Source organism: Falco biarmicus, chromosome 3, assembly GCF_023638135.1.
Source record: "Falco biarmicus isolate bFalBia1 chromosome 3, bFalBia1.pri, whole genome shotgun sequence".
Lineage (NCBI taxonomy): Eukaryota > Metazoa > Chordata > Aves > Falconiformes > Falconidae > Falco > Falco biarmicus.
The window spans coordinates 6344160-6368185 of record NC_079290.1 but is presented as its reverse complement, the minus strand read 5'-3'; the positions used below and the strand labels follow the sequence as shown (position 1 = coordinate 6368185).

The 24026-nt window shown below is 38.7% G+C and overlaps 1 protein-coding gene across 1 annotated transcript in view; it reads right to left on the bottom strand.

Moving 5' to 3' along the window:
* Positions 1-11438: 11438 nt before the first annotated feature.
* Positions 11439-24026, bottom strand: part of CDH9 (cadherin 9) — a 67110-nt gene continuing 54522 nt past the window's right edge. Inside the window, exons 9-11 of the mRNA XM_056333591.1 lie at positions 14908-15025; positions 14559-14810; positions 11439-12665 (exon numbers count right to left, since the gene is read on the bottom strand). Of these exons, the coding sequence (XP_056189566.1) occupies positions 12178-12665; positions 14559-14810; positions 14908-15025 (858 nt within the window). The 3' untranslated portion in view covers positions 11439-12177. The remainder of the gene's footprint in view (positions 12666-14558; positions 14811-14907; positions 15026-24026) is intronic.

Below are 24026 nucleotides of genomic sequence, written 5' to 3'. Positions count from 1 at the left end.
AGGCTTGTTTCTAAAGATTTGTCATTAAGTTGCCAATCTGGAACTACTAAGGGAAAAGCAATTTTTTTATCAATCAAAAAATAATTTCTTATCAAGACATCAAATGGAAAGGCAAGGAGCAGAGTTCTTAGAAATTTAAAAAAAAAAAAAAATTCTGAAGGAGTGGAGACCAGCTGGTGTTCGGTACCACAATTTCCTATTCTTCCACTGTTTGCCCGTTCTGTACCACTGTCTTCTGCTTTAAATGAAAGATTAACTTCTAGGTTAAAGCTAATTTGCCAAATCGGGGCATATTCCTGCAGGTTTTAGGGCTTACTCCACATTTCTTTGTCTTTTTCACTTTGTAGCTGGAATTAAAAGCTTCTTTCTTATGCTTTCCAGAAGGAAGCAAGCCTGAGAAAGCACCTTAACTTCTCCTCGCAACTACCTTGAACCTGTCTCGGAAACACATACTTGTCCAAAGCACAACCTTAATTTGGAAAGGGTCTTTTACTCATGGTGTCCCATGGAAGGGCATCTTCCTTTAATATGTCTGAAAAGTGTGGGACAGTAAAAGCTAATTAAAAGGAAAATTTCTGATCAATTTAAACAGTGAAGGTATAGAAATTAATGGCTCCTAAACGGTTAACTGTCCTTAAGGAAGTGCAGCCTGTGAAGAGAACAAGTTTCTGCTCCTGTCTTCACTACTGTCCTGCTGGGCATCCTTGGGGAAACTGATGCTCAAATAAGTGCTTTTCCTACTGGTAAAATGGTGATAATGACACTGACCCTCTTTGTAAAAAGCTTTAAAAACTAGGGATGAAAAGCATTATATAAGAAGTAAGTATTATTATCGTTGCCCCTAGCAACTAGCAGCCTGCTTCCTGACAGCTGCAGGAGCAATTCTCAAGTGACAAAAATCCCAGCCCTAATTTCCTTCTCTCCATTTTTACTCATGAAACTAGCTTTCACCTCTCCAGTAGCAAGTGCCAGATATGTACTTATGTGATGCAGTGTCTGGGAGGGTCATCCTGCCTCCTGTTGCTGGAAGGAAAGGAAGGCTGTCAGGATCCTGGACTGCTTTTGGAACACTGTGCTGCTCCAGAGATATTCTTGAACTACTCTAAAAGATCATAAACTGTTTCTAATGTGGTCAAAATGTCTACCAGTAACTCAAAAGGTAAACTGAAGGACAGAACTATAAGCAGTGAACAATGTTATAATCATTTTACTCCCACAAATATCAAAATCTGTGTTTGTGCAGGCTTACTTTGTACAGCCTGTCATTCCCCTGTGAGAAGTGATGGGAGAAATGCTCAGCACACTGACTCTAAAAGCAAATGCTTTTAAAATGATGGAGTTCATTCCAAGCTTGATGAAGGTATATTAGTATGTGTTATGACAGGAGCTGTGTCAAATTCCATGGTAAAATGAACAATATCAGGAATAAGCTCATACTTTAAGTCACAGGACTGCTATGAAAATGTACTGCCTGCTAAAACACTGCACACTAGCAAGAAGAAAAAGATAATGAATTTGTGACAAGACACTGTCACTTCTTCAGTGTGATCTTACTGGTGATCTAAAATTTGCTAAAAAGTATTCTAATGATTTTTGCTAGAGTGGGCAAAGGGTGTTGTAGAGTGCTTTGGTCTGAATGGGGATGGTGGGGGGCAGGGAGTGAAAGGAAAGCAGTTAATGTTCCTGGATTTCCTCTGCTGCATGGTGCCCTGTGACAGGCAGTGGGCTGACTCCAGGCAGAGGCACTCGCTTCCCCTGCAGAAATATTGTCAACATGATTTCTTTGGAACACAAGAACAGTGATATTCACAACACTCTTTTCTGCATTTCCATTCCTGTGGAATTTTAACAAAGATGTAAAATCCCAAATTTGGAAGTGATTTTTACACAAAGTTCAGGCCGGATCCCTCTTAGTTTGAATTATGATTCATGAACTGAAACTGAACCAAAATGCAAATATATCCTTTAACAGCAGGATGCTAGAGTAACATAAAACAATTTGCAAGATCATACTGAATATGTTTGCATATAGCTGAATGTGTCTTGTAGTCTGACTTGGTTTTTTTTCTCTTAGATGGGCATATCTATTTGAATAGATACTGGTACCTAAGGGTTTCTGTTGGTAAACCTTATAGATAATAAAGTGGTGGGGTTTTTTTTTATATATGTGTATATATAAGCTCACTCATACATATAGACAGACAATCATATTCATACAAAGTAATATCCACATTATGTTACTGAAAAGTTCTTCTAGAATTCATCTCTCCCCCATTCATCTTTCCATAGCAGAGGTAAAAATGTTTTCCCCATTCTGCTTTTTTTTCTTGTTAGGTTTTTTTTCCTTTTCCAGAACTGCTCAAGTTCATCTACAAGTTCAATTGTAAAACATAAAATATAATAATACTCCAATATGCAATGACCCAAAGACTTATGTGTTCTATCTGTCTGCTTAGTACAAGTGAGGAGTGAAGTGTAAATGTGACTTTAAAATACAACTTTCAGTGTAAATTAGACCATTACTAGTTGAAATGCCTTCCCTAGAGCAGAAGGTGTTAATGCCTGTTGTCATCAATGCATAAGAAAAGTACTAAGGGAAAGTTTTATATATATTTTGTGTGTGTGTGTGTGTGACTATTCTTCTCTGAAAACAGTCATTTCATGAAGTGACTAAAAATTTTAGAAGTGTTGTAGCTCATGACGTGTCCAAATCTGAGCGCAGCACCTGAGGGACCATCAGCACTCAGACTCTCATGGAGAGGAAGGCAAAATGGCAGTTTATTGAAAGACACAGGTAGTATACTAGTAGCAGAGCCAGCCCCTTCATGGGCAGTTTTCTACTTAGTTCCTACGATTCCACCACAACACGTGGAATGGTGATATTCCACATTGCCACATCCCTATGCTACTACAATTCCCCCCTTCCACGCTAACAAAGATACAACATTAAGTACATTGGTGATGATGGTCAGCCATGTGAGCCGACAAAACATACTGTGCCTCTACTGTCTAAGTGAGACTTAATAAATGCTACTAGTCTATTAAAAATGCAAGGTCCAAAAGTTAAAAGCAACATCAGAATAAGAAGAGGACCAGCAAGACTAGATAATAAAGTGGTTAGCTAGGGTGATTGGTTAAACCAGGATTCATACCATGCTTGCTGTGCCTCACGTTCTTGTTTATGCTGTAACAAACCCTCACACAATTTTGCTAGTGAATCTCTAACCATGCCTGTGTGGTCCGCATAAAAACAGCACTCTTCCTGCAGGGCTGCACAGAGGCCTCCTTTTTGTAAGAAAAGAAGGTCTAGGCCCTGCCTATTCTGTAGGACCACCCCCGATAACGAGGACAGGGATTTCTCTAGGTCTGAGATAGATCGCTTAAGTCTTTCTAAATCCACATCAACTGCTGCGCGCAAGGAGGTCCAGCCATTGTTGAACTAGGGAAGTGACGCCAGTCACCGTTCCGGTGATTCCAAGTGCCGTGAAGGTTGCGACCGTTATGGCCGTTATTGGCTCCCTCTTGACCCAGATAGGTGATGGTTGTTTTTCCCAGTGTGCATATGTGTCCTCCGAGGGATGATATAGAAACCTTGGCATAACTAAAACTTGGATACAAAAATCAGTGATGTTATTAAAAGGTTCAAGTGATACACACGGTACGAGGCCCTTCCTGGAACATATCCACCACCCTCCTTCTCCAGGAATAACCCATTTGACGTTTCCACTAAAGGACTGTTGAGAGATGTTATAAGCACACAACGAGACCCAGCTCCTTTTCACCCGGCCCAGACAGGTTCCCTCCCCCTGATCGCAGTCATCGTGAGGCCGATATTAGACTTCTCCCACTTACATGAACACCCGGGGTTATCCGCTGTAGAGAAATTATAGGTGCCATTCCAAGCAATACCTTCATAAAACGGGGGTTTGCTGTCATAGCAGAGCCAACAGGGGTTAGTGAGGTTTGGATTAGATTCATTCAAGGTGAAATACATCATCTGCATCATGGACCAAAGGGGATAAGGGTCAGGGCTTTCGGTATGAGTCCTCTGAGGGACAGGAATTATACCTTTAGTCACTTCAGGAGCTGTGTCAGGGGCACGGGTCTGTGGGGGTAGAAGCCCTGAGATTACTATGTTGGGGCCTAGGGGTTGAGGTTGAGGGGTGTACCGTGGGGGTTCTTTTATGATTTTAATAAGGGTGCCCCTATCAGTGTCTGATGTCCAAAGCATTACTCCCCAAGTTTTGCCAGTAAACCAAGCTGGATTGGACGAGTTAGTGACATTTATCCAGAGGTACTTCCACGGTGCCATACCGTCCCACCATCAGTTTTAGAAGGGGTATTACAGCCAAAGCGACCCCACGTTACCATAAGAAATCTATCAGGTTGACTCGGGGTCCATGCTGTGGCAATAGTTTCGCAGCCCCAGTAGGTACAATAAAAATAACCAGGGGAATTACAATAACTTCTACCGGGATTTGAACTTGGGCACCACTATGTATTCCTACCCGGTGTCCCACCTGCTACTGTTACTAGCACAATTCGGGGCTCACCAACCATCCAGTAGATCTGGGCCCATCAGCTGACGGACCATGACATTGAAGGAGGGAGCACCCGGAGTCACTATAGATTGTGGTATTCGCGATTCTTGAAGTTGTATCAGTGTCCAGTTGTACGGGCGATCACCGTTGACCAAGGACACCAAAACCAGTAGCAGTGCTAAAAACTTCGGATCCGTCCTTTTCCCTGTAACGAATCTAAAGTCATGCATTATTATCACAGTTAAGGTCAGGTTTGATACATTTCGGAGGGACCCACCTAACTTCTGGTTCATCAGGATGAGATACAGCTGCGTATCCCCGACCAAAAACTACAACTGACCACCCAGGCAACCATGTATCTGTTCCCGGAAAACATACTAAAAACTTTTGCTTTTACATCAGTCATGGGAAGTTTATAGTGTTTTCTCATGGGTGTACAGTCTGTGCCATGCCTATCAAATTGATTCCAGAGATACAGCGCCTTCATTAAGACAGTATCTTGTTGATCTAAAGGGACATGTGTTTTCTTTTCTATGATGCGATTTAAAGATTCTTTCAATGTACGGTGAGCATGCTCTACAATCGCCTGACCTGTTGTGTTATAGGGGATACCATGTGTGATAGTGATATTCCAACGATTTGCCCATTCTTTTACAGATTGGGCCACAAAATTCGGTCCATTGTCCGTTTTGATGTTATCTGCTTTTCCTAGCCACATCATAGCTGTCTGCCAATGTGTTATTGTTTCTTTCACACAGGCTCTCCTTTTAGCTGTAACAACTAAGACACCGCTATAGGTATCAATAGGTACAAACAGATTAGAATTAGGTTTAAAAGGTTCATAGACTGTAACATCTGTTTGCCAAACCGCTGATGGAGCCAATCCCCGTGGGCTGACTCCCATTTACCAGAGCGGTGATGTTTGACAGTGTAGACACATTGCCACAATTTCTCGAGCTTTTGAATAGCAAACAAACAATACTGCCAATTGAGTGAATTGATGCCAAAAAGGCTGACATTTTCTCAGATTTTGGTAACATGTTGCTGCAATGGGGCGCCTAAAATCCGTGCAGCACATACCATCAAAATCCTCACAGCCATGTTCTTGAGCCAACAGCAAAAAACAATAGTTGCTCTGTTTTGTATATAATGGTGGCAAATTTGACTCACATTCTTAACTGCCTAACAAACAAGGTATCGACGTTCAAAGTGCAAACAATATTGACTTCTTTTGGGTTAACATTATACAGAGGTAATCAGTTATCGAAAATATCAAGACTTTCAGTAAGATTCTTCATTCTTCATTCCCCGCATACATTCACTTTTTTTGCAACAATGTTTGCAAGTCAGTTTCAAGGAAGGGCACACCAAACAAGGACTGGTTCAAAAAGAGGCCACACATTAACTGTTGGGTTGACTGGTGGCACGATCCGGCACCCTAAGGTCAGGCCGCACACAGCGAGCAGGTATCCATAGCAGACCTTCATCTGTAGAAACACAAGCATAACCTCTCCCCCAAGTTAACAATTCATGGGGTCCTGACCAATGCCCGGTACGAGGGTCTTTCAGACGTACTAAGATGCCTTCGTGCTTTTGCTGCTTGTCACCAATTGACACAAAATGTCACACAATGGGAGGCACCGCATGGTCAGCAGAGTTTTTCAGAAAGTTCAAAACAGAACATGCTTTCTTTAATTGTGCCTCTGGGGTCATTCCCTTCATTCCATTTTTATTATTCCCCCCCCCCCCCCCCCCCCCCCCCCCCGTCAATATTTATCGATTTTAAAAAAAGCCACGAATTGATTGAAATTACAAAAGGGAGGAGGGGCGACATGGGGACACACACACCCCGACCTTGACCTTGGGGGGTGGGGGTGGGGGGGGGAGGGGTGGGGGTGGTCACCCATTGGCACCCATGGGGTCGGGGTCACCACTTGTTGTAGCTCATGACGTGTCCAAACCTGAGCACAGCACCTGGGGGACCATCAGCACTCAGACTCTCATGGAGAGGAAGGCAAAACGGCAGTTTATTGAAAGACACAGGTACTTATATACTAGTAGCAGAGCCAGCCCCTTCATGGGCAGTTTTCTACTTAGTTCCTACGTTTCCGTCACAACACGTGATATTCCGCATCGCCACATCCCTATGCTACTACATAGAAGTTTATGTACAGTGCTGGTTGCAGTTAAATTGCTTAACCTGGCATAATAAGTCTGTTTTGGCATTTTGCTGAAAGATGCAACCTTCTGTGGGAGATTGTCTCCAGCATTATTTTTTACTGATAAAGCTGTTCATCAGGATAAGCTTGAGGATGTTAAAAAAATCAGTTGAAGTGAAAATAAATAGAAAAAATATAAACATGACAACACAAGACCTTCATAAAATGTTCCTCTCTGCACCACCACCCCCCTCCCCCCCCCCAGTTTTCATGATAAAATGGATATACTTTTCCGGATTTTTCTTGAAACATTTGAATGGAATTTTTCTATAATCATATTTATTCCTTTTCACTTCTTTTTCTCATTTTACTTGCTCTTAAACCTGCCCCCCCCCCATTCAAAATGGATTTAAGACTGTTGGGGATGATAACTAAATCCTATGGTATTTCCTTAGGAGTTACTAAATTTATCTTGGCCCTTAGCAGTCACAAGTAGTTTTACTGCAAGACATCAGAAATTAGTCTTGTACATCCTAAGTGTTTCCAGCTACTTCTTCTCCTCTGGAGCGAACCACAACAGATCTGAGTGGCAGAGAAGCAGATCTTTGGTGAGATTAACATCATAAAAAATTATGATTAACATCATAAAAAATTATATTTCTCCTTTGTATTGACCATCTCCTAAGGTCCCAAGTCCTTGAACTTTCCAGCAAGATATGTCTAAGGTTTGAGACAATCCCACAGATCTGGAATTTTGCTAATCACAGCTGATTTCACAGAGGATGAAGAGTGCAAAAACATGAAATATCCAGCAATTCTGTGCCTCAGTTCTCTCACAGAGAAAGAAACATCTCTAGAAACATCACTGAAAGAAGTTCCTACCTCTCATCCCTCTCTTTGTTTCTTGCTGCTTAACCAGTATTGCATATCCCACTGCATCAACCAGCACTTCTTCCCAGTATTGGACCAATATTGTTGCCTATCCAGCTGAAGCCTGGTCTTTCCTTTGGACCTTTTGTCAATTATACTCATCAACATCACTGATCTTATAATGCCAAAGTAAGCTAATAACTTAATCAGTACCAATTGGTATTGGACATCTCAAAGACATTTTTTATGTGGATAAAAAGGACCAGCATATAAAAATATGATCCTTCAACTAGTTTTATGCTAGGATAGTGGTATCCATGCTTGACCTCACCCAGTTCCTCTAAATGTGGACCCATGAAACTGACAACAGGCATCAAACTCTAACAGGCCTCTCAGGACCTTCTTTTCCTTCTGTGTATCTTTAGGAATCCGGATACAATGTAATAGTGGGATCTAGGTGTGATGCTTCTTTTGGGACTTAGAGAAAACATACAGCCATTGTTTCACCGATGTTTAAAAGGAGACGACTTACCAGTAACAACTTCAATGTGGTTGTTCATATATATGCTTATTATCCAATATTCTTTCCTTCTTCCTCGGAATACCTATTTATTCATTGAATGATGAATTTTGTTAATATTTATTTCACAAAAATATTGTTTAAATGATTAAAAAATTGCTGTACATAACACCATCAGTTGGAACCTATTACTGGAAAATAGAAGTTAATCAAAGGGTGAGCTGAAGTTTTTCTGCCACCTTTGTAACCCAACAAGGTAGCTTTCTATATCTGCCACTGCTATGCAAGTTCCTATTGACTATATCTATCCCTCTGCCTGTTCAGAGGCATAGAAAACCTGAGATTTAATTAGTCACAATATTCACTGAGGCATCCAGAGCAGCTGGCCGTGTAGCAGCCTCAGTAAGTCACGGGCCAGAAGCTGCCCCTGTTCATCTCAGAATGTCCCCAGCACCATAAGGTGATACACCGTGAGTTTTGCAGGCACACCCTCTAGCATTATGGATGGGCAAACTCAGAGGCAGCACAGCTGCTCTGCTGAGTACCCATAGCAGCAAAGGTGCATGCCTCTGTCACGGGCAAGGGTGGCTGTGGTACTCCTGAGGGATACAACTATGGCTGTGCAAGAAGACTCCTCCATGGGAAATACCCTGGGAATCAGTCTGGCTTATGACACCAGAAGCAGCAGTTCATCCTGTCGCACATGGTTGTCATTCATTGGTTCTATGATATGTAAATACCCCACCACCCGCCACCCACCCACCACTCCCTCACAGTCTCAGTGGATGTAAACAGAAGAAAATGGTACAGTGCAAGACGGACATATCACAGTACTTTCCACCATGAATACAAATTCTTCATCTGTGATGTGCTATTTACTGTGTTGTTTCAGATGTAAGAGGAATAGAAGACACATTTTTAAAAACACATTTTGAATAGAAGAACTAGTTTCTGCAGCCCATTTGAATGAACAAGCCCACACATCTTACAGTTAGGCATGTCGGGTGGTAACTTGCCAGCTAGTTTTAGCCATTTTAAGAACTCTTAAAATTTTTAGCAATTTTGAGAAATTACTTCTTTTGCTATATCAACTATGTGAATTTCTTTGAGCTGTAAATCCATGTTAGTCCTCTATTAAACATACAGCACTGTAAGTGATACAGGGCTCTTGGGCTCACTACTATAACAGGAAAGCATGGGAGAGTCTCATTCTCTGCTGAAAACAAAGGCTAAAGTTCCCTTTGTTTTCATGTCAATGACTCATGTGATGAGAAAACCTAGACTGAGAGGAGAAGGGTGCCTTTTTTTTATGCTCTTCCCAGTACCACTGTAGTACTATGACATCATGATTCTGAGGACATGTCTTTACCAGAGCATTCTGTGAGGTGACTTCTACATTACTTCTTATTTTCTGTCACTCCTTTCTGAGGAGAGAGAAAAAAAAAAGGGGGTTGGAGGGGGGGGGAGTGGGGTAGGGGTGTAGATAAATAACAATACACAAATAAGATTATTTCTGTGTGGAAAATTTAATTTATAAATTAAATTTATATGTCTTCAAGAAAGATTTCCTCACACCCTGTTTCCTTCATCCTGCCTTCCACCAGGAGCCTCTCTAAATCAAACTGATGCCCTTTGATGTGTCCTGCACCAACTCTTCACATCTTAACAAGTTATTCAGCTCCACTGGCGTATACCTTGTCTGTATCTGTCTGTGCTTGAGGTCAGATGTATTTTCTTTTTCCTCTCTCCTGCCATTCTACATCACTGTGTGATATGCAGATTTCTAATGACAACTTACAACTCCTCTTAGTCCAATCTACTGTGTTTGTCACTGAAGATGAAGTTTAGGTGTACAGTTTCTATAAGTCAAGGAAGTTCTTCCTATATTCTTGTTTTGTTTTGTTTTGGTTTGTTTTTTCTTTTAACTTTTTTCCACACTCATATCTCTTCAGGGACATAGCTGTTTTATTGTCCATTTTTTTCCTTCTATCACATCTTAAGGAAGTGCCTTAAAACTATGAAGATTGCATTGAAAGACCAAGGCATTCCGGTGTACTTTCACTTTGCCTGCAACACTGTTGAGAACATACATTGCATAAGTCTTTTGTTTTCACCTCAAAAAAACCCCAAAATAAGAAATATGCATTCTTATGCTATACACTGATGTCTTGTAACTACATCACATCCATGTACCTGGCTCCCACATGGATACAGGTTATTTTGACTTGTGCCGCTCAAGTTTTTTGCTTGCAACATAGTGTTGTGGACCTGACACGCAGCTCAGTGAGCTGTTCAGGCACTTGTCTGGAAGGAACAACAATCCCCTGACACACACCACCACCACCCCAAAAAAAGAGAAGTACAGTATCAGAAAATGAGAAGCATCCTTGGGGCTGTCAGAAGAATATGATAGAAGGATAAAATAAATAATAGTAAAGTGATATTTTTGAGAAAACATCTGAAAGTCAACATAGTAGAGAAGAAAATGTTAAGCAGGAGTGTGTTCCTATATCTAGGTGAAGTGACCTTGTGTGTAGCGTCTTTTGTATCTTTGTGGTAAGAGGTGAGTGCCTCAGTAGTCCACATAACATTGCAAATGTGTATCTTAAGCTTCCTTCTGAAAAATAATTAAGTAACCTAGATAAAACCTTAAAATATTATTATTTTGGACATCAATATGCACTTGGTTTTCCCTAAAATCAATATTAAAAATGGAAACATTATGGATAGTGTACATCCTATACTGTTGATGACATTGATTTTTCGTTTGAAAAAATTGACTTTTAAAAATTTTTCTATTCTTTAAACAAATGTGGATGAACCTTGCAAGTCTCAATTATGTCACATGTGATCCAGGTAAATTCCTCCTGTCCTGTGTTCTGAAAGAAAATGTGCATTGCATAAACGCTGATCCAGCAAACAGATTTTAAACACAAATATATACTTGAAGTTTTTCATGTTTTAGAAAATATGCAAGTGTATGCACTTCTTTGAAGCAAGAAAACAGTAGCATCTTTAATGAACTAGTAGTTTGACTTTGTTTTTATTGCTTGGCTCACTTTGATTTTAAAAGAAGCTATTAGTAACATGTCTGATTTGCCTCAAAACCTAAAAATAAGATTAGAATACAAAAACCTTCCTTTCATTATTGATATTTTCTTAATTATTCAATTTTTTAAAAGGCATATTATAAAATCATTTTCATATCTAGCAGGATAAACCTTCATGGTTCCTTAAATGCCCAGGCTTATATCTGTTAAATCTTATCACTGGTCACCTATATAAGAAGGTATGTGGGGGCAAGTTTCACAATGAAACTATACTATTATGCCATATAGTAATACACATTGCAAGTCAGACTGCATTTATTTATAATCACTTTTTCAAAATAATTTTTCTTTTTTCTACACTGCATTCCCATCACAGAGAACTCTCTCTGTATTGTTCTTGCACAGTACATTTCAAGCACTAATCCAATATAAGAAGATGCATTCAAAATTGAAGTATTGCACAATACGCAGTTTCCTTTGTTCAGAAAGATTGGACAGTTCCTTATGATTAACAAAGTGCGTGAATAAGTAGTGTTTTTATAAATACTAATTTATTTAATAAAAATACAAAAATATAAATATACATATATAAAAATATCATGATGAATCAACACACAGACATTCTTTAACTCAATAAATATGGCAGTAATATTAAACTTTTTTAAAGTATATTTTTGAGAATATGTTACAATGCAGGTGCACACTGTCCCAGCTAGTAGGAAAGGTAATGCAAAGCAATTAAAAAAAATTAAGGTTCCATCTCATTATTAAAGGCACAAAAAGCCTTTTATTGTCTTTTCGTTGTTAATAAAAACCTTTCATCAGAGGTTTCTAGGCAGAGAGGGTGATCAATAGATTTTTTTAAAATCTAAATCATTTATATTCATTCACGTTGACTTATTGATTAAGCAAACCCTTACTAAGACAACACCTATTTTTTGTAAGTTTTTTATTCCCAAGTAAGAGAGGGTAGGCCACTGTATCTAGTAACATAGACATGAATTCCACTAATACTGACCAGGTCACAGATTACTTGCTTAGTCTCGATCACTGTCTTCTCCACCATACATATCTGCTAATTTTTTAAACCGAGGTCCCCAGTCACTGAGGTAATCGTAGTCTTGGTTGCCCTCTGTGGTAAGTGATTCCAGGGAGCTCAGGGAATTTGCTATGGAATCATTTCCTTCGTAGGCGTATGTTGCTAGTGAATCATAAGGAGGGGCAGCTGGGTCTAAATCATTTTCCTTTAACCTTCTATGAATAAAATCTTGGACATCAATATTTTCCCAAAGAGGTGCAGTCCGTCTTATCTGAAATATAGTTTCTGGGATAACATCTCTTCTCATCTTACTTTCCTCTCTCGCTTCTGGATTTCTCAGTGTGCCAATGTCAAAAGCCTGCGTGTCTTCTTCCCCACCTCCTTCATCGTTGTAGGTCACGATGTTGTCCCGAACATCATCCTTTGAGATGATCAAGGGTTCTTTCTTCCTCTGTCTCTTAAGAGCCGTAAACAAGACAACTAATACTGAAAAGAAACAAAACATGAATGAAGAAATGGGCAGTTAGAAATTAAATAAATGAACAAAAAATTTACATTATCTGTTGAACTGGAAAAGTTTTAAGGCTGGGGTGGGATTTTAGCAGGAAAATAATGATATAAGCTATCTCCAAGTTGAAGTTAATAAGGAAAAATATTAATGATTTCATGGCAGTCAAAAAGTTAAGCTATTTTAAACCTACAGGAGCAATGATTAAGTGTTTCTTTTTAAAAACACGATCCCCCTAGTTTAAGAAATTTTAGTTGAATAACTCTTCCTTTTGGAGAGGTAAGGATTGACACAACAATTAACCTCTACAGAGGGAGATGAAAAACTGAGGAAAAATTTGTAAATACGTTCTAGTGTCTAAATGCTATTGGTTTCAGTAGGAATTCAAAGCTTTAATGCATTTAAAAATATGACCCTAGCTCCAGTAGCTGGAGTAAATTAGAGGGGCCAGGGAGATCATTTGTCAATGAAGCATCAGAGTGGTTGCCAAACCACACATTACAGCAATGCTGAGCAATTTTGTTGAGTCTTAGTAGCAAAGTTTTTACTCCAAACCACTTTAGTACTGGTGAGTAAGAGGGAAGATTGAATGTGCTGTGGGTAGGGAGAGGGGAACTAATATCTTTCACATATCATGGTACGATGCTGGGAACGTGCATGAAGGGTGGCTTTGAAGATGCAGAGCCTGTTGACATTGTGTTAAGAACTATGCAAGGTAGAGTGCTAGATGTGGCAGAGTTTGAACCGTAATTGCCTGCTGGAAGTGGTGCCCTGCAAGTTCTGCGGCTCAGACTATGCCTGGGCAACATGTTGGGGAATCCAAGCTGACTCACACTAAACCCAGGCCAGCAGTGATGCTTGAAGCTAAGCAGTACGGCAAATCAGTTTGTCAGAGCTCAAATACCCTCACTTCCCTATGCCCAAAAGTACTGATACAGTTCCTACATATTGCCCCTTTCCTAACAACCTCTGTGGTCCACTGAATATTTACTGGAGGTAACTTGAATCCAACCTAAAAACTGAAAATAAAGTGATGTCCTTAGAATGATATAAAGTGACACTTGTAAACATGTCACTGCTCCCTTGGCAAGCTGTGTTTGCTAGGACAGGTGCAAAGGGAAAGAGGTTTTCCACAGAGTTTGACTGGAAAATAAAGATGATGATGACACTTTCAAGGAGTCACTTCTCTGGTAAGAAAAATATTGAAGACGCAATTTTTATGTTCTTAGCAGCAGGTTAGGATCTAACATTTATTCTAATCTCTTCATATATCACATAATCTTTCTAATGCTTTTGCTTTCCAATCATCCATTTAACTTCTGCGTTCACATTTTATTTAACCAGCTGCTCTCGCTGCAACTTGCAAATAATTGAACATTTCTCTTCTATGTTTTTGAGCTAAATATTTCCCAAATATAAAAATTACAAATAATTCATTATTAAATAACCAGTATAATTGATAAATTTTTAATCCCTGAGAAACTTATTATGCAGCTTCAGGAATATGATTTTAAAGTCCTGGATATAAATTAAGATCTATTTATAAAATAAAACATTACTCAAATGAGCATGGTATCTAATCCTGACCCTAGATTTTCTAATTTATTTCATCTAAATAACACTGATTGTCTCATTCTTTTGTTCTGAAGAGTAATGATGACAAACAGCCCATAGTAGCTCCACCTCCTGCTCTCTCAGCTCCTTTTCCATCCTATAAAACAGTTAAAAAAACCCCAACAACCTAAACCGAAACATCAGAAATGAAATATTGTTCTGCAGGGTCATGAGAATAAGGGGTTAAAGAATATCAGGGGTGGACAAGTGACCAGACCTTTACCTAGTCAATTAAACAGCTCGTTACATGTACTTGCCTAGCAGGATAATGATGCAGAGGAGAATGGCAACCAGTGCCCCCGTGCTGAGGCCAGCCGGGAGGAGCAAGGCCTCAGCACTGCAGGACTGCATGTTCCCCCGGCTGTCGCAGGCGCACACCCGGATGGTCAGCGTGCCCGTGCTGCTCTGGATCGGGTAGTCGTTGTCAAATATTATGACTGGCAGGAGATAGGTACTCATCTTATTACGGCTGTATCCATTTCTTCTAGTCATAATTCCTGCTGTGTTATCTAGAACAAAAAAGGAGAATAAATAGATGTTGCTGGATGAAGTTTTAAGTGGTATTGGAGGGGGGGTGATGGGGTGGTGGTACTGGTCAGCAGTTACCTTTGTTGTCTACAATGGAGAAGTTTGGATGAACAGCAAATTCTGGCACCAACTCAAAGAAAAATTTGTGTCCTCGGGGAGGCTCATCTTTGTCAACTGCACTCACAGTCTGTATGAGCTATAAAGAAACAGTATATCATGATATTTTAGAAATCTTGTGTCTGAAATAAGGTCTCTGCTTTTCATGTGCAGTAAAAAATCCAATGAATCTCTATGTAAAGACACAAATTGATGTCCTAAGCCACACATAAACACAGGAGAGGTTACAGTAAGCAAATTGTTGTTTTATTGTTTAAATACATAACAAAGGATGAAAAAAGGGCCAGTCCTCACTGCAGGACAGCCATGTGCTTTGATTTGTACTCAGTATCTTGCAGTGATACAGAAACAGTTGACTGTCTGAATAAGCTATAAACCTCCTTTGGCCTCATGTAGCAATAAGAGAGTAGTGCGTAAACCAGTTGCTAAGTGGGTCTAATTCCCAGTCCATCTCATCTGCTTCTGGCGATAAATTTGGAGTACTGCACTGGCAGGATGCTCAGTTCTCCTGAGATAATAAAAAGAGATGCTTTACTCCCTCCTAAATTGAATCTTCTGGCTATGGAACTTTATAGCTGCTTTAACAAGGCCACTCAGGCCCAGCTGGGAAGAAGCCACGATAGTGCCAGCACAGGGTCAGAGCAGAGTGGACTAAAACAGAGAGGCCTCTGGATTACACAGGCTGTCCTGTTGCATCAAAACATGCAGATGTGTATACTTACATATATAGAGACACATATATATGCTAGCATTTGACTCTTTTGCTATCTAACTGCTACTAGACTGACAGATAGAGGCTGAGGAAAACAACTGCAGAACTGAGGAAGGAAAAGATAGCTGGGAATAGCTGTGGTTTGTGAAATGACTTGCAACAGTTAACACCATGCCAGGTTGCATGAGTCACAGTAACTCCAGGAGCAGTTTGAGTGAACTGCTCTGTCTGTTGCACTTCCAAGCAGGTATTGCACCAAGAGACCCATACTCCACCTTGGCTTGCAAGGACATGTTTGAGTTCAATCACAAGATGACAAAACTTCGTGGCATGAGAATGGGAGTAAGATTCAACTAAGGATGCTGCAACTCAGTACAAGCAAGTTCCTATGGCCCCTAAACTTAAAAGGCAGAAAGAGCTCAGCAGTCAGACTTGTTTCTTTGAAAGTCATGAGGGAGCCAATGTCTGTCTTGAGGTTTTCAAGTGTTTCCAGTGTGGAGGGTTTCTTGAAATCCCACAGACATCAAAGCCCCTTGTTATCAAAGACTTACTTCACAGCTTGTTTTTCTGATATTTCCAGGGAAAGTACAGCATGACTTCTTCAAGAAATACAGTAATTGACAAGTAACAATGACATGATTTTTAAGTTTTGCAGCAAGCAAGTGAGGAATGCCTTTTCCTTATGTTCTTTCTTTGAACATCAGCTTGATGCTACTCGAGGCTACTGTTAAATTTTGGAGGGTATTTAGCATCTCTCAGGATGGAACACTGTATTAGATATATATAATTATAGGGCTACCAAAAATACTAAAGGGTTTTTCTTACTGTATCTTTCAGAAACCTGCTGCTGCAAGTGCTGTACTGCACAATGAGCATTTGGCCCATTTTGTTAGTTAATTTTGGGATACTTTTATTATAGCTAATAATATTGTTATAAATAACCCAGTAGAGACATCAGAGTTTGCCTCATTCACTTCCTAGCAGCTCCTTTGAAAACAACCAAAAGATTTGTTTTTATCATGTTCTTTTTATTTTTGAGTCATGTTGAGGAATTTGAAAGGTTATTTGTGAATATCAGCCTGTACATGAGGATGTGACTATAATGAAGGTAGGATTTCTAAGTGTGATTAGAATAATAACTTCATATTAAAGGTCTCCTCACTTTTAAAGTATTAGATTTTTTTTTTTTTTAAAGTTGTAGCAGTTTCCCAGGATTAGCCAGATCTCTGTTTATGGCAAAGCAACCTGTTCAGTATGTTGCTGAGTGTCTGATTATGTTGACATTTTTCCAGTGTTCCGTTGCTTTTCTCATGCTGTAATTTGCCTTGGAGAGTGGCAATACAGAAAGCAAGACCAGGATAGTGCTTGATTTTAGTTTTGTGCTGTTTAATGCAAAAATGTAATATTGCTACCAAAAAAATTTCCTTCTGATACGACTAAAATACCAAATTGAAATGAGAAAATTTTTGTCTTATATTTTCACAAGTTTGAAAAGACAGAAAAAGTGCAAAAGTACCAGAGAGAATAGAGAATTAGAATATGTGATAGTATTTATGCAATTACTTGCTGAAAAACTTCTGGAGAAAATACCCTGATAAATAGCTACCAGAAATTGTGGTTGAGTATTTTGGGGCTTTTTCAGGTGGTAATCAGTGGAATGTTTATAGGATATGGATTTGATTCCCTTCATGTGCAAGCCACATGGAGAAGGACAATTGTATCAGGCATAAGTGAACCTAATTACATTGAAAATTTATTGTTGATGGTAAGGCTGAAGAAGGAAAAAAAAAGACAACCAAAATGTATTACCTGCTCTAACTACTGGCTACAAAATTGAAAACTGACTGCTTTTCCACCAGGTAGACAGGGGAATAAAAGAACAATAAGAGAGAATGATTGCAGGTTAATTTTTCCAAATTATGAATAGGTAAAATGAAATTACAATTATCTAATTAATGTTTGGGTTTTTTTTTTTTTCTGTTATACAGCTTTAAATAAAAGAGAATGATGTCAAAGATAATCACTGCAGAAATGAAAAAGATGTAGCCATTTTTAATGTAGGTATCAGAGTTACAGGAAAAAAATTGTTACTTTTCCCTGTACACATTGTAATTTCATGTTGGAAATGTGTTCTTCCAGTCTGAAGCAGTTATGTACATTGAGTTATGATCACTCCACCAGAAGTTCAGAGAAAGATCTCTAATAGCCTAAGATTTATGAGGCAAAAGTTATTTCAAGAAAATTATTCAAATATATTTCAAGCGTATTAGGCTTAGAGAAGCTAAAAAGCATTCAAATTCTTTTTCTTTCTTCCATAGTTTCCCATGAAAATGAGCACGATTTATAAAATACAGCATTATTGTAATTATTTTGAAGGTTGTGTGTGCACTGCACTTCTGTGTATTTAAAGAAACAGTCTCATACTCTTGAGTGGATCTTCTTGGATAAATTCAGTTTTTTAGAGGTCAACTTGTCTTTGAGGGTATGGAAAATTTGAACTTAGGCATTGACATAAAGTTTTCTCTTTTACACTCAGGACAAAGTGTTTGTAGCAGTTTGACAATGTAAGATGAGTGAGTTGTAAAGGAGGAATTATTCACACTGGAAAAAAAATATTGAAAATTCTATTTCATGATGAAGGCCAGAGATTCTTTTAAAGGGTTTAGACCTATTTCCCATTGGCATTATTTTTTCAAAAGTGAAAATGGTGTGATTATAATACTGTTTTGTGGTGGTTTTTTTCTCCTAGATACTGTGTTTTTAAGGCCATGACTTACACCACAGTCATAATTGTGACCATAGTTTATGTTCAAGCTATTTTATAGCTACTCATCTCTGAAAAAGTGATCGGGGATGAATAAACTGCCTAGTAACAGATCCCTTACATGTATCTGGCACATCCATAGACATAGCCCACACTCTAGTTCTCTTTAAGCTTTTTAAAGACAGAAATTGAGTAAAAGCTGGGGGGGGGATGGACGGACGGACGGACGGACAGATGGGGGACACGACACACATGGACACGGGGGAAAGATTCTGAGATATCAAGGGTCCCTGTGCACTTCAGAGCTTGCCCTTACTGTTCCCGAGGCTGCATTTGTGGACATGGAGAGCTGCACAAGGGGGGGACTTGGGTTTGGGCTCAGTCTTGGGACTGTCTCCAAAAGGAATATAGGAACCATTAAAGTAAAAGTTAAGCTAGCAGTGCATCTTGAACAGTATAGAGGTCAGCACCAGCTAGCCACTTTTTAGACTGGCTTTTCAGTCTGTGCTGGCTTGGCATGTCAGGAGAATAAACACCCATAGCACATTGGCTCCACAGAACACACTTTAAAAATGCAGCAACGTGCTTCAGACAGATTCTTGAAAGGCTCATTTTAAGAAAGCTGAACAAGATGAGGTCTATAAATGGACAGATGCAATATATTTTCAGGTTACAAATTTTTACTAATAAAACAGAATTTGAGACAAAGAGTGTAATGTAATCTGCTGCTTCTTCTTTCAAAACAGCAGCATATTGGTGATTGCTATTGTATTTTTAAACCTTTTTTTCAAAATTCCTTCTTTTAAAATTCACTTTAAATAAGACAGTGAAAAAAATGTCACTTTCAAAGGAATTTAAAAATGGTCTGCTGTTGTAGACGGTGCCATTCTGAAGTTTTAAAAGAATGTAAATATCATATAGCATGAAAATTGTACTTTCAGGCTCAGAGATGTAAGACCACTAGAGACAGACATTGTTAAGCTAGAGATACACTAACAGCTGCTGAATTTTGCTGTTTCTTGTATGTGATTATAGATATGCAGAAGAGTAGGCCTTCAATCCGCTTGAATCATTTGGGCTTTTGTTCTTTTTTACTATGCTCTTAGTTAAACCTGTACAACAGAGTAAACCTCTGCACAACAGAAAAATTTCTCAAATGTCCACTTTATCTACTTCCAGCTGTTTCTGAGATAAAACTTAAAAAGTATCACTAGGCACTTGAGAAAGGAATGTTTGGGACATTTTGCTGTTTGATTTTGTCTGACACTTTTTTCGGAAGTGGTATAGGAGAGGTCAGAACAAATCCTGGATCTTGGAGCACTGACTTTGTAATTCTTGAAATTTATTACACTTGCTTTGTGCTGAATATATTTGTCAAGGAATCTGGAAAGATATCACCACTTTGCAATATACTATGAAAAACATGTAAGGGGGATGTTGCTTTTGACAATCATCAGAGTGTTGTAGTGTGCAAATGCTATGGGGGAATGGTGGAAGAGCAACTGTGTTTCTCCTGTCCTCTCTTGACCTTTTTTCCTTGATACAGTTCTTGAATGTATTAATAACACAGCACAGTGGATTGAATAAAGATTTTGTAGATTTTGAAGTCACTGCATTTCTCTAGGAGTGAAATAATAATATAGTTCAAGTGTCCTCACATAGAAGTGTTTCAAAATCAATGCAGCTGTCAGTGGATGCTCTTCTTGTCATTTTGCAGCTTGAGTGATCAGACATGTACAGGCACAGTTTTAGTCTATACACCTGTATGGTGCTAGCTGCAGAAAGCTGCCTCCATCACATGTGTGCAAACTTGAATAGACTTTTGATGCTTCACGTCTTCAAAAATGTTCTAAAATGCCTGCCACTTAACAAAGCTTCATGTTTGGTAATGCGAAACAGTTTGGTTTTCAAGTCTTGGCTCTGTTCCACAAATCTGTTGGCAGTTTTAAAGCAGGACTGAATGCTTATCAGAAGTTGGAAAATTCTTTCTTGAACTCCAATTCTTACTTCAAAAGAGAGACAGACTGTCAGCATGGGTCTCTCGCTAAATCACACCAATAGCTGTCTAGCCAGAGAAAGCAGCTACAATATATAAACAACTCATGACTGATAATTAGCAATGGCCACATGAAAAATCTGATCTCTGCTCCATCTGAAAAAGGGAGATGGGGTGTGGAGACTAATGAAAAGAAAAATCTGCCAGCTTTCTGAAGGAGGAAACAAACTCTCTCTGTTCTGATGTCTGAGAGCCCCTGAATGGCAGGAAAGAATATAGCATCAGTGCAAAAGAAGCAACCCAGGCTATTTTATTAAATATTATTACTGATGTGTGCTGAAAGTAGCTAAATTGTTACTAGCAAATTGTTCAGTTAAATCAGACTCTTTTCAAGTAAATCTTCCTGGTTTCCATGGAGAGGACTCATCCTCTAATCCAGCTAAAAAGACCCAATTAATTCCTGTGACAAGGGCATGAGAGAACTTGTACCAGAGCCTTCCCCACAACAGTCCCTGGGGCTCTAACATGCCAGCAAAGGATTAGGGATTTGTAAATTGTGCAAGAGGAAGGCTGCCTCATATTTTTCTTTAGCCTGTGTATTAGTCAGTGGAACGGGACTCGCATGGTGACAAATCTATTCCAGCCTAATGAACATAGTTATTTATGTACCTCTAGTGATGCTTCTCCTCAGTCTTACCATTGTTGTTTGGAGACAAAAGAGTGGCAGGGGAGGAGGAGAGACTCTAGGATTTTCATTTTTCTGACCCTCCAAAGGCTATCTGAAAAACCCAATGAATGCAGCCTCTAAAATCTGCTGATGTGAGAATGAGTAATGTCACTTGGTTACAGAGAGCAATATTTGATCATTTTGACTGCTTACTGAGGCACCTGAGATTTAGAGAGCAGTGTGATTAATAGCTGGGCCCGATTAAAAAAAAATATTAAAAATTAACTAAATGTATTTATCTTCTCAGTCTGGCTCTCCTGCTATGGGTACCAGATGTAGAAGCACTGCTGTGATGTGTAAAGAAGCAATAATGATTCTAATAAGACAATTACTTTAGGTGATCTCTAAAATAAGGTGGAGTAGTACCAAATGAACACAACATGATTCTATATCTTCATTGTATTGTGGGGGGACTGCTAAACACGAACCAAACAGGCTATATGGAACTTAGCAGCCTAGGCCAAAGTATTGAAGTTTATATCTCTATATTCATTGATATTTTTAGGCGCCAAAATAGAAGTAATCTATCTCATGTACTGAAGGTAATATGTTTTCTGAAATGCTAAGTCGACTACACATAAATGTCCAGATACGAACTCATGCCTGTGTTGAGGAACCTAATTGTTAACAAACAGAACATGAACAAACAGTCTGGATTTCTCATTCTTCTGCAGCTACACATGATGCACACTATCTTTCCAATTAGGGAAAATAATTCCTGGAATTACATTGGTATGCTACATGTAAGGGAGATCTGAATAACAATATGCCTATCTAATAGACCTCTGTCATGTCTGCTAGAAAAGCACAGAATTTACCAGAAAGATAAATTAATTTTTATCCATTAATGGATATTTAATTAGGTATGCCAGACTAGATGGAAATAGGGCTAAGGAAAGTGACAAGCAGTATGCCTAGATTGAACTTGATTCAAATATATGACAAAACCTGTCTTGCTAGTTGATAAAATTACAAATGATTTATTTCAATGAAATCTTCCTTTGTAAACTTTGGAACTTTTCTTTGTGTTAAGCAATAAAAGTACATAACTCATTTTGCTATCAGTCATTATACTGAGATTTTAAGATTTATTTGTCTGTTTCATCTTGTGCAAAGAGAATTTTTTGCACAGACAGAATTTAGGTCATGTGCCAGCTGTTCGAAATGAATGGCTAGAATTATCTGCATGTATTCCACCTGGAAAAACAGCTTATAAATCACACACACACACACAAAAAAATCAACAAACAACTATGAGGGTACAAGAACCAGAAGTTTAGGGATTTTTTTGCTCATTATGTAATGCTTGAACTGTATTCTCATGACAATTTATGTCTCTGGTTAAGGCACAATGTTCTGATCATAAACCCCAGTTGTGAAAGGTGCTCCTTGTTAATTTTTCTGATATTGTAATTTCTTCCACTGTTTTAATTTAATTCAGCACAGCCTTTGATATGCATATCCCTCTATTTATGTCTTTTACATCAAAATTACTTTCTTAAAAAAGACTTTCTTGCATAAGAATTAAAATCATGGTCAAGTACCTCTTCAAAGCCAAGTGATTTCATTCAAAGTATCTTCTGTCTTTCTAACACACTTACGTAAATTCCAGTATTAGGTGCAATGAATAAAAAATAAGTAGAATAGTAGAATTGAAAGCAAGCTCCAGCAATCCACTGTATCCTCTTTTTCTCCCTTTTTGGTCTCTTTTTTTTTTTTTTTTTCTTTTTTTTCTTTCCCCTCTCCCACATCTGTTAAACCACTCATAAAACACCATTTGAATTGCAACTGGTAAATTGCATGTACTGGCTCTGTCTAGAGTTTTGCAGGATCTGAAATTCTAGACTCATCTCAGGTACCACTTATGCTACTTTCAGTGCAGCCCTCGTGGCTGTGTTAAATACAGCACTGGACAGTGACCAAGGTAAAACATAAGCATGCTTCCTGACGTGTACCCATATTCCACAGCCCTGTAAAGCCTCTGACTGTTGTATTGTCACTGTGATCTAAGGACAAGCAAAATATCCTACATTCTGATCCTTCCAACATAATTTCTGTGAAGTCAGTCAGCTTTGGTTGGATGTGTCTGCATAAAACTAACGAGACACAAGGACAGACCTAAACTGAGTTTAGGACGCCATCCTGGTGTCTACGCTTGAGCAGGAGCCCAGCCAGATTTGTGCTGGTGAAAATGATCTCAAGCTTTTTCTTCCACTCAAAAATGCATCAGTCTAGAGAATAGGCTTATGCATGGACTTAGGCCCATACTTGAAAGACCATCTTGAGATACCCAATCTGCTATTAAATCCAGTTCTTTGCTAAATACTGTCAGAATTAACATTCAGCAAAACATAGACCTTTCTTCACAGGATTTAAAACTGAAAGTCTGACTGGCATTATCATAAATAGATGTTGGTTCTAATGGCAGTAATACCAAAAGATTTCTGTAATATCTTGGCTCTGAATTCCGTTGGTCTGCCTTCTTTCCCAGTTCCCAGTTATTCACTTTATTTTCACTACAAACCTTGTTATTGTCTTTTTAATTTATTACAGAATTGCTGAAATAGTTTAGAATGAGATCTACATGAGCTTTGATCAAATTCTACTTAATTCCAAAATGAAGTTTAATTTAAAATGGAAACAGTTGCATTATCTGTTATTTTTGTAAAAGTCTATTTTTCACATCTCCTTTACTAAAGCATAATAGAAGATTTTCCTCCCTTTTGCACTTGAAGATGTGGCTACTTTAACTATAGCTTTGAAAAAAATCCAGAAAGAATTTGAATTATCGGACGGTATAAAGGGTTTTGTAGCATTATGATAAGTATTTCTGAAAAATACATTCTGATATTAGGAATGAAAAAACACATTAGAGTACAAT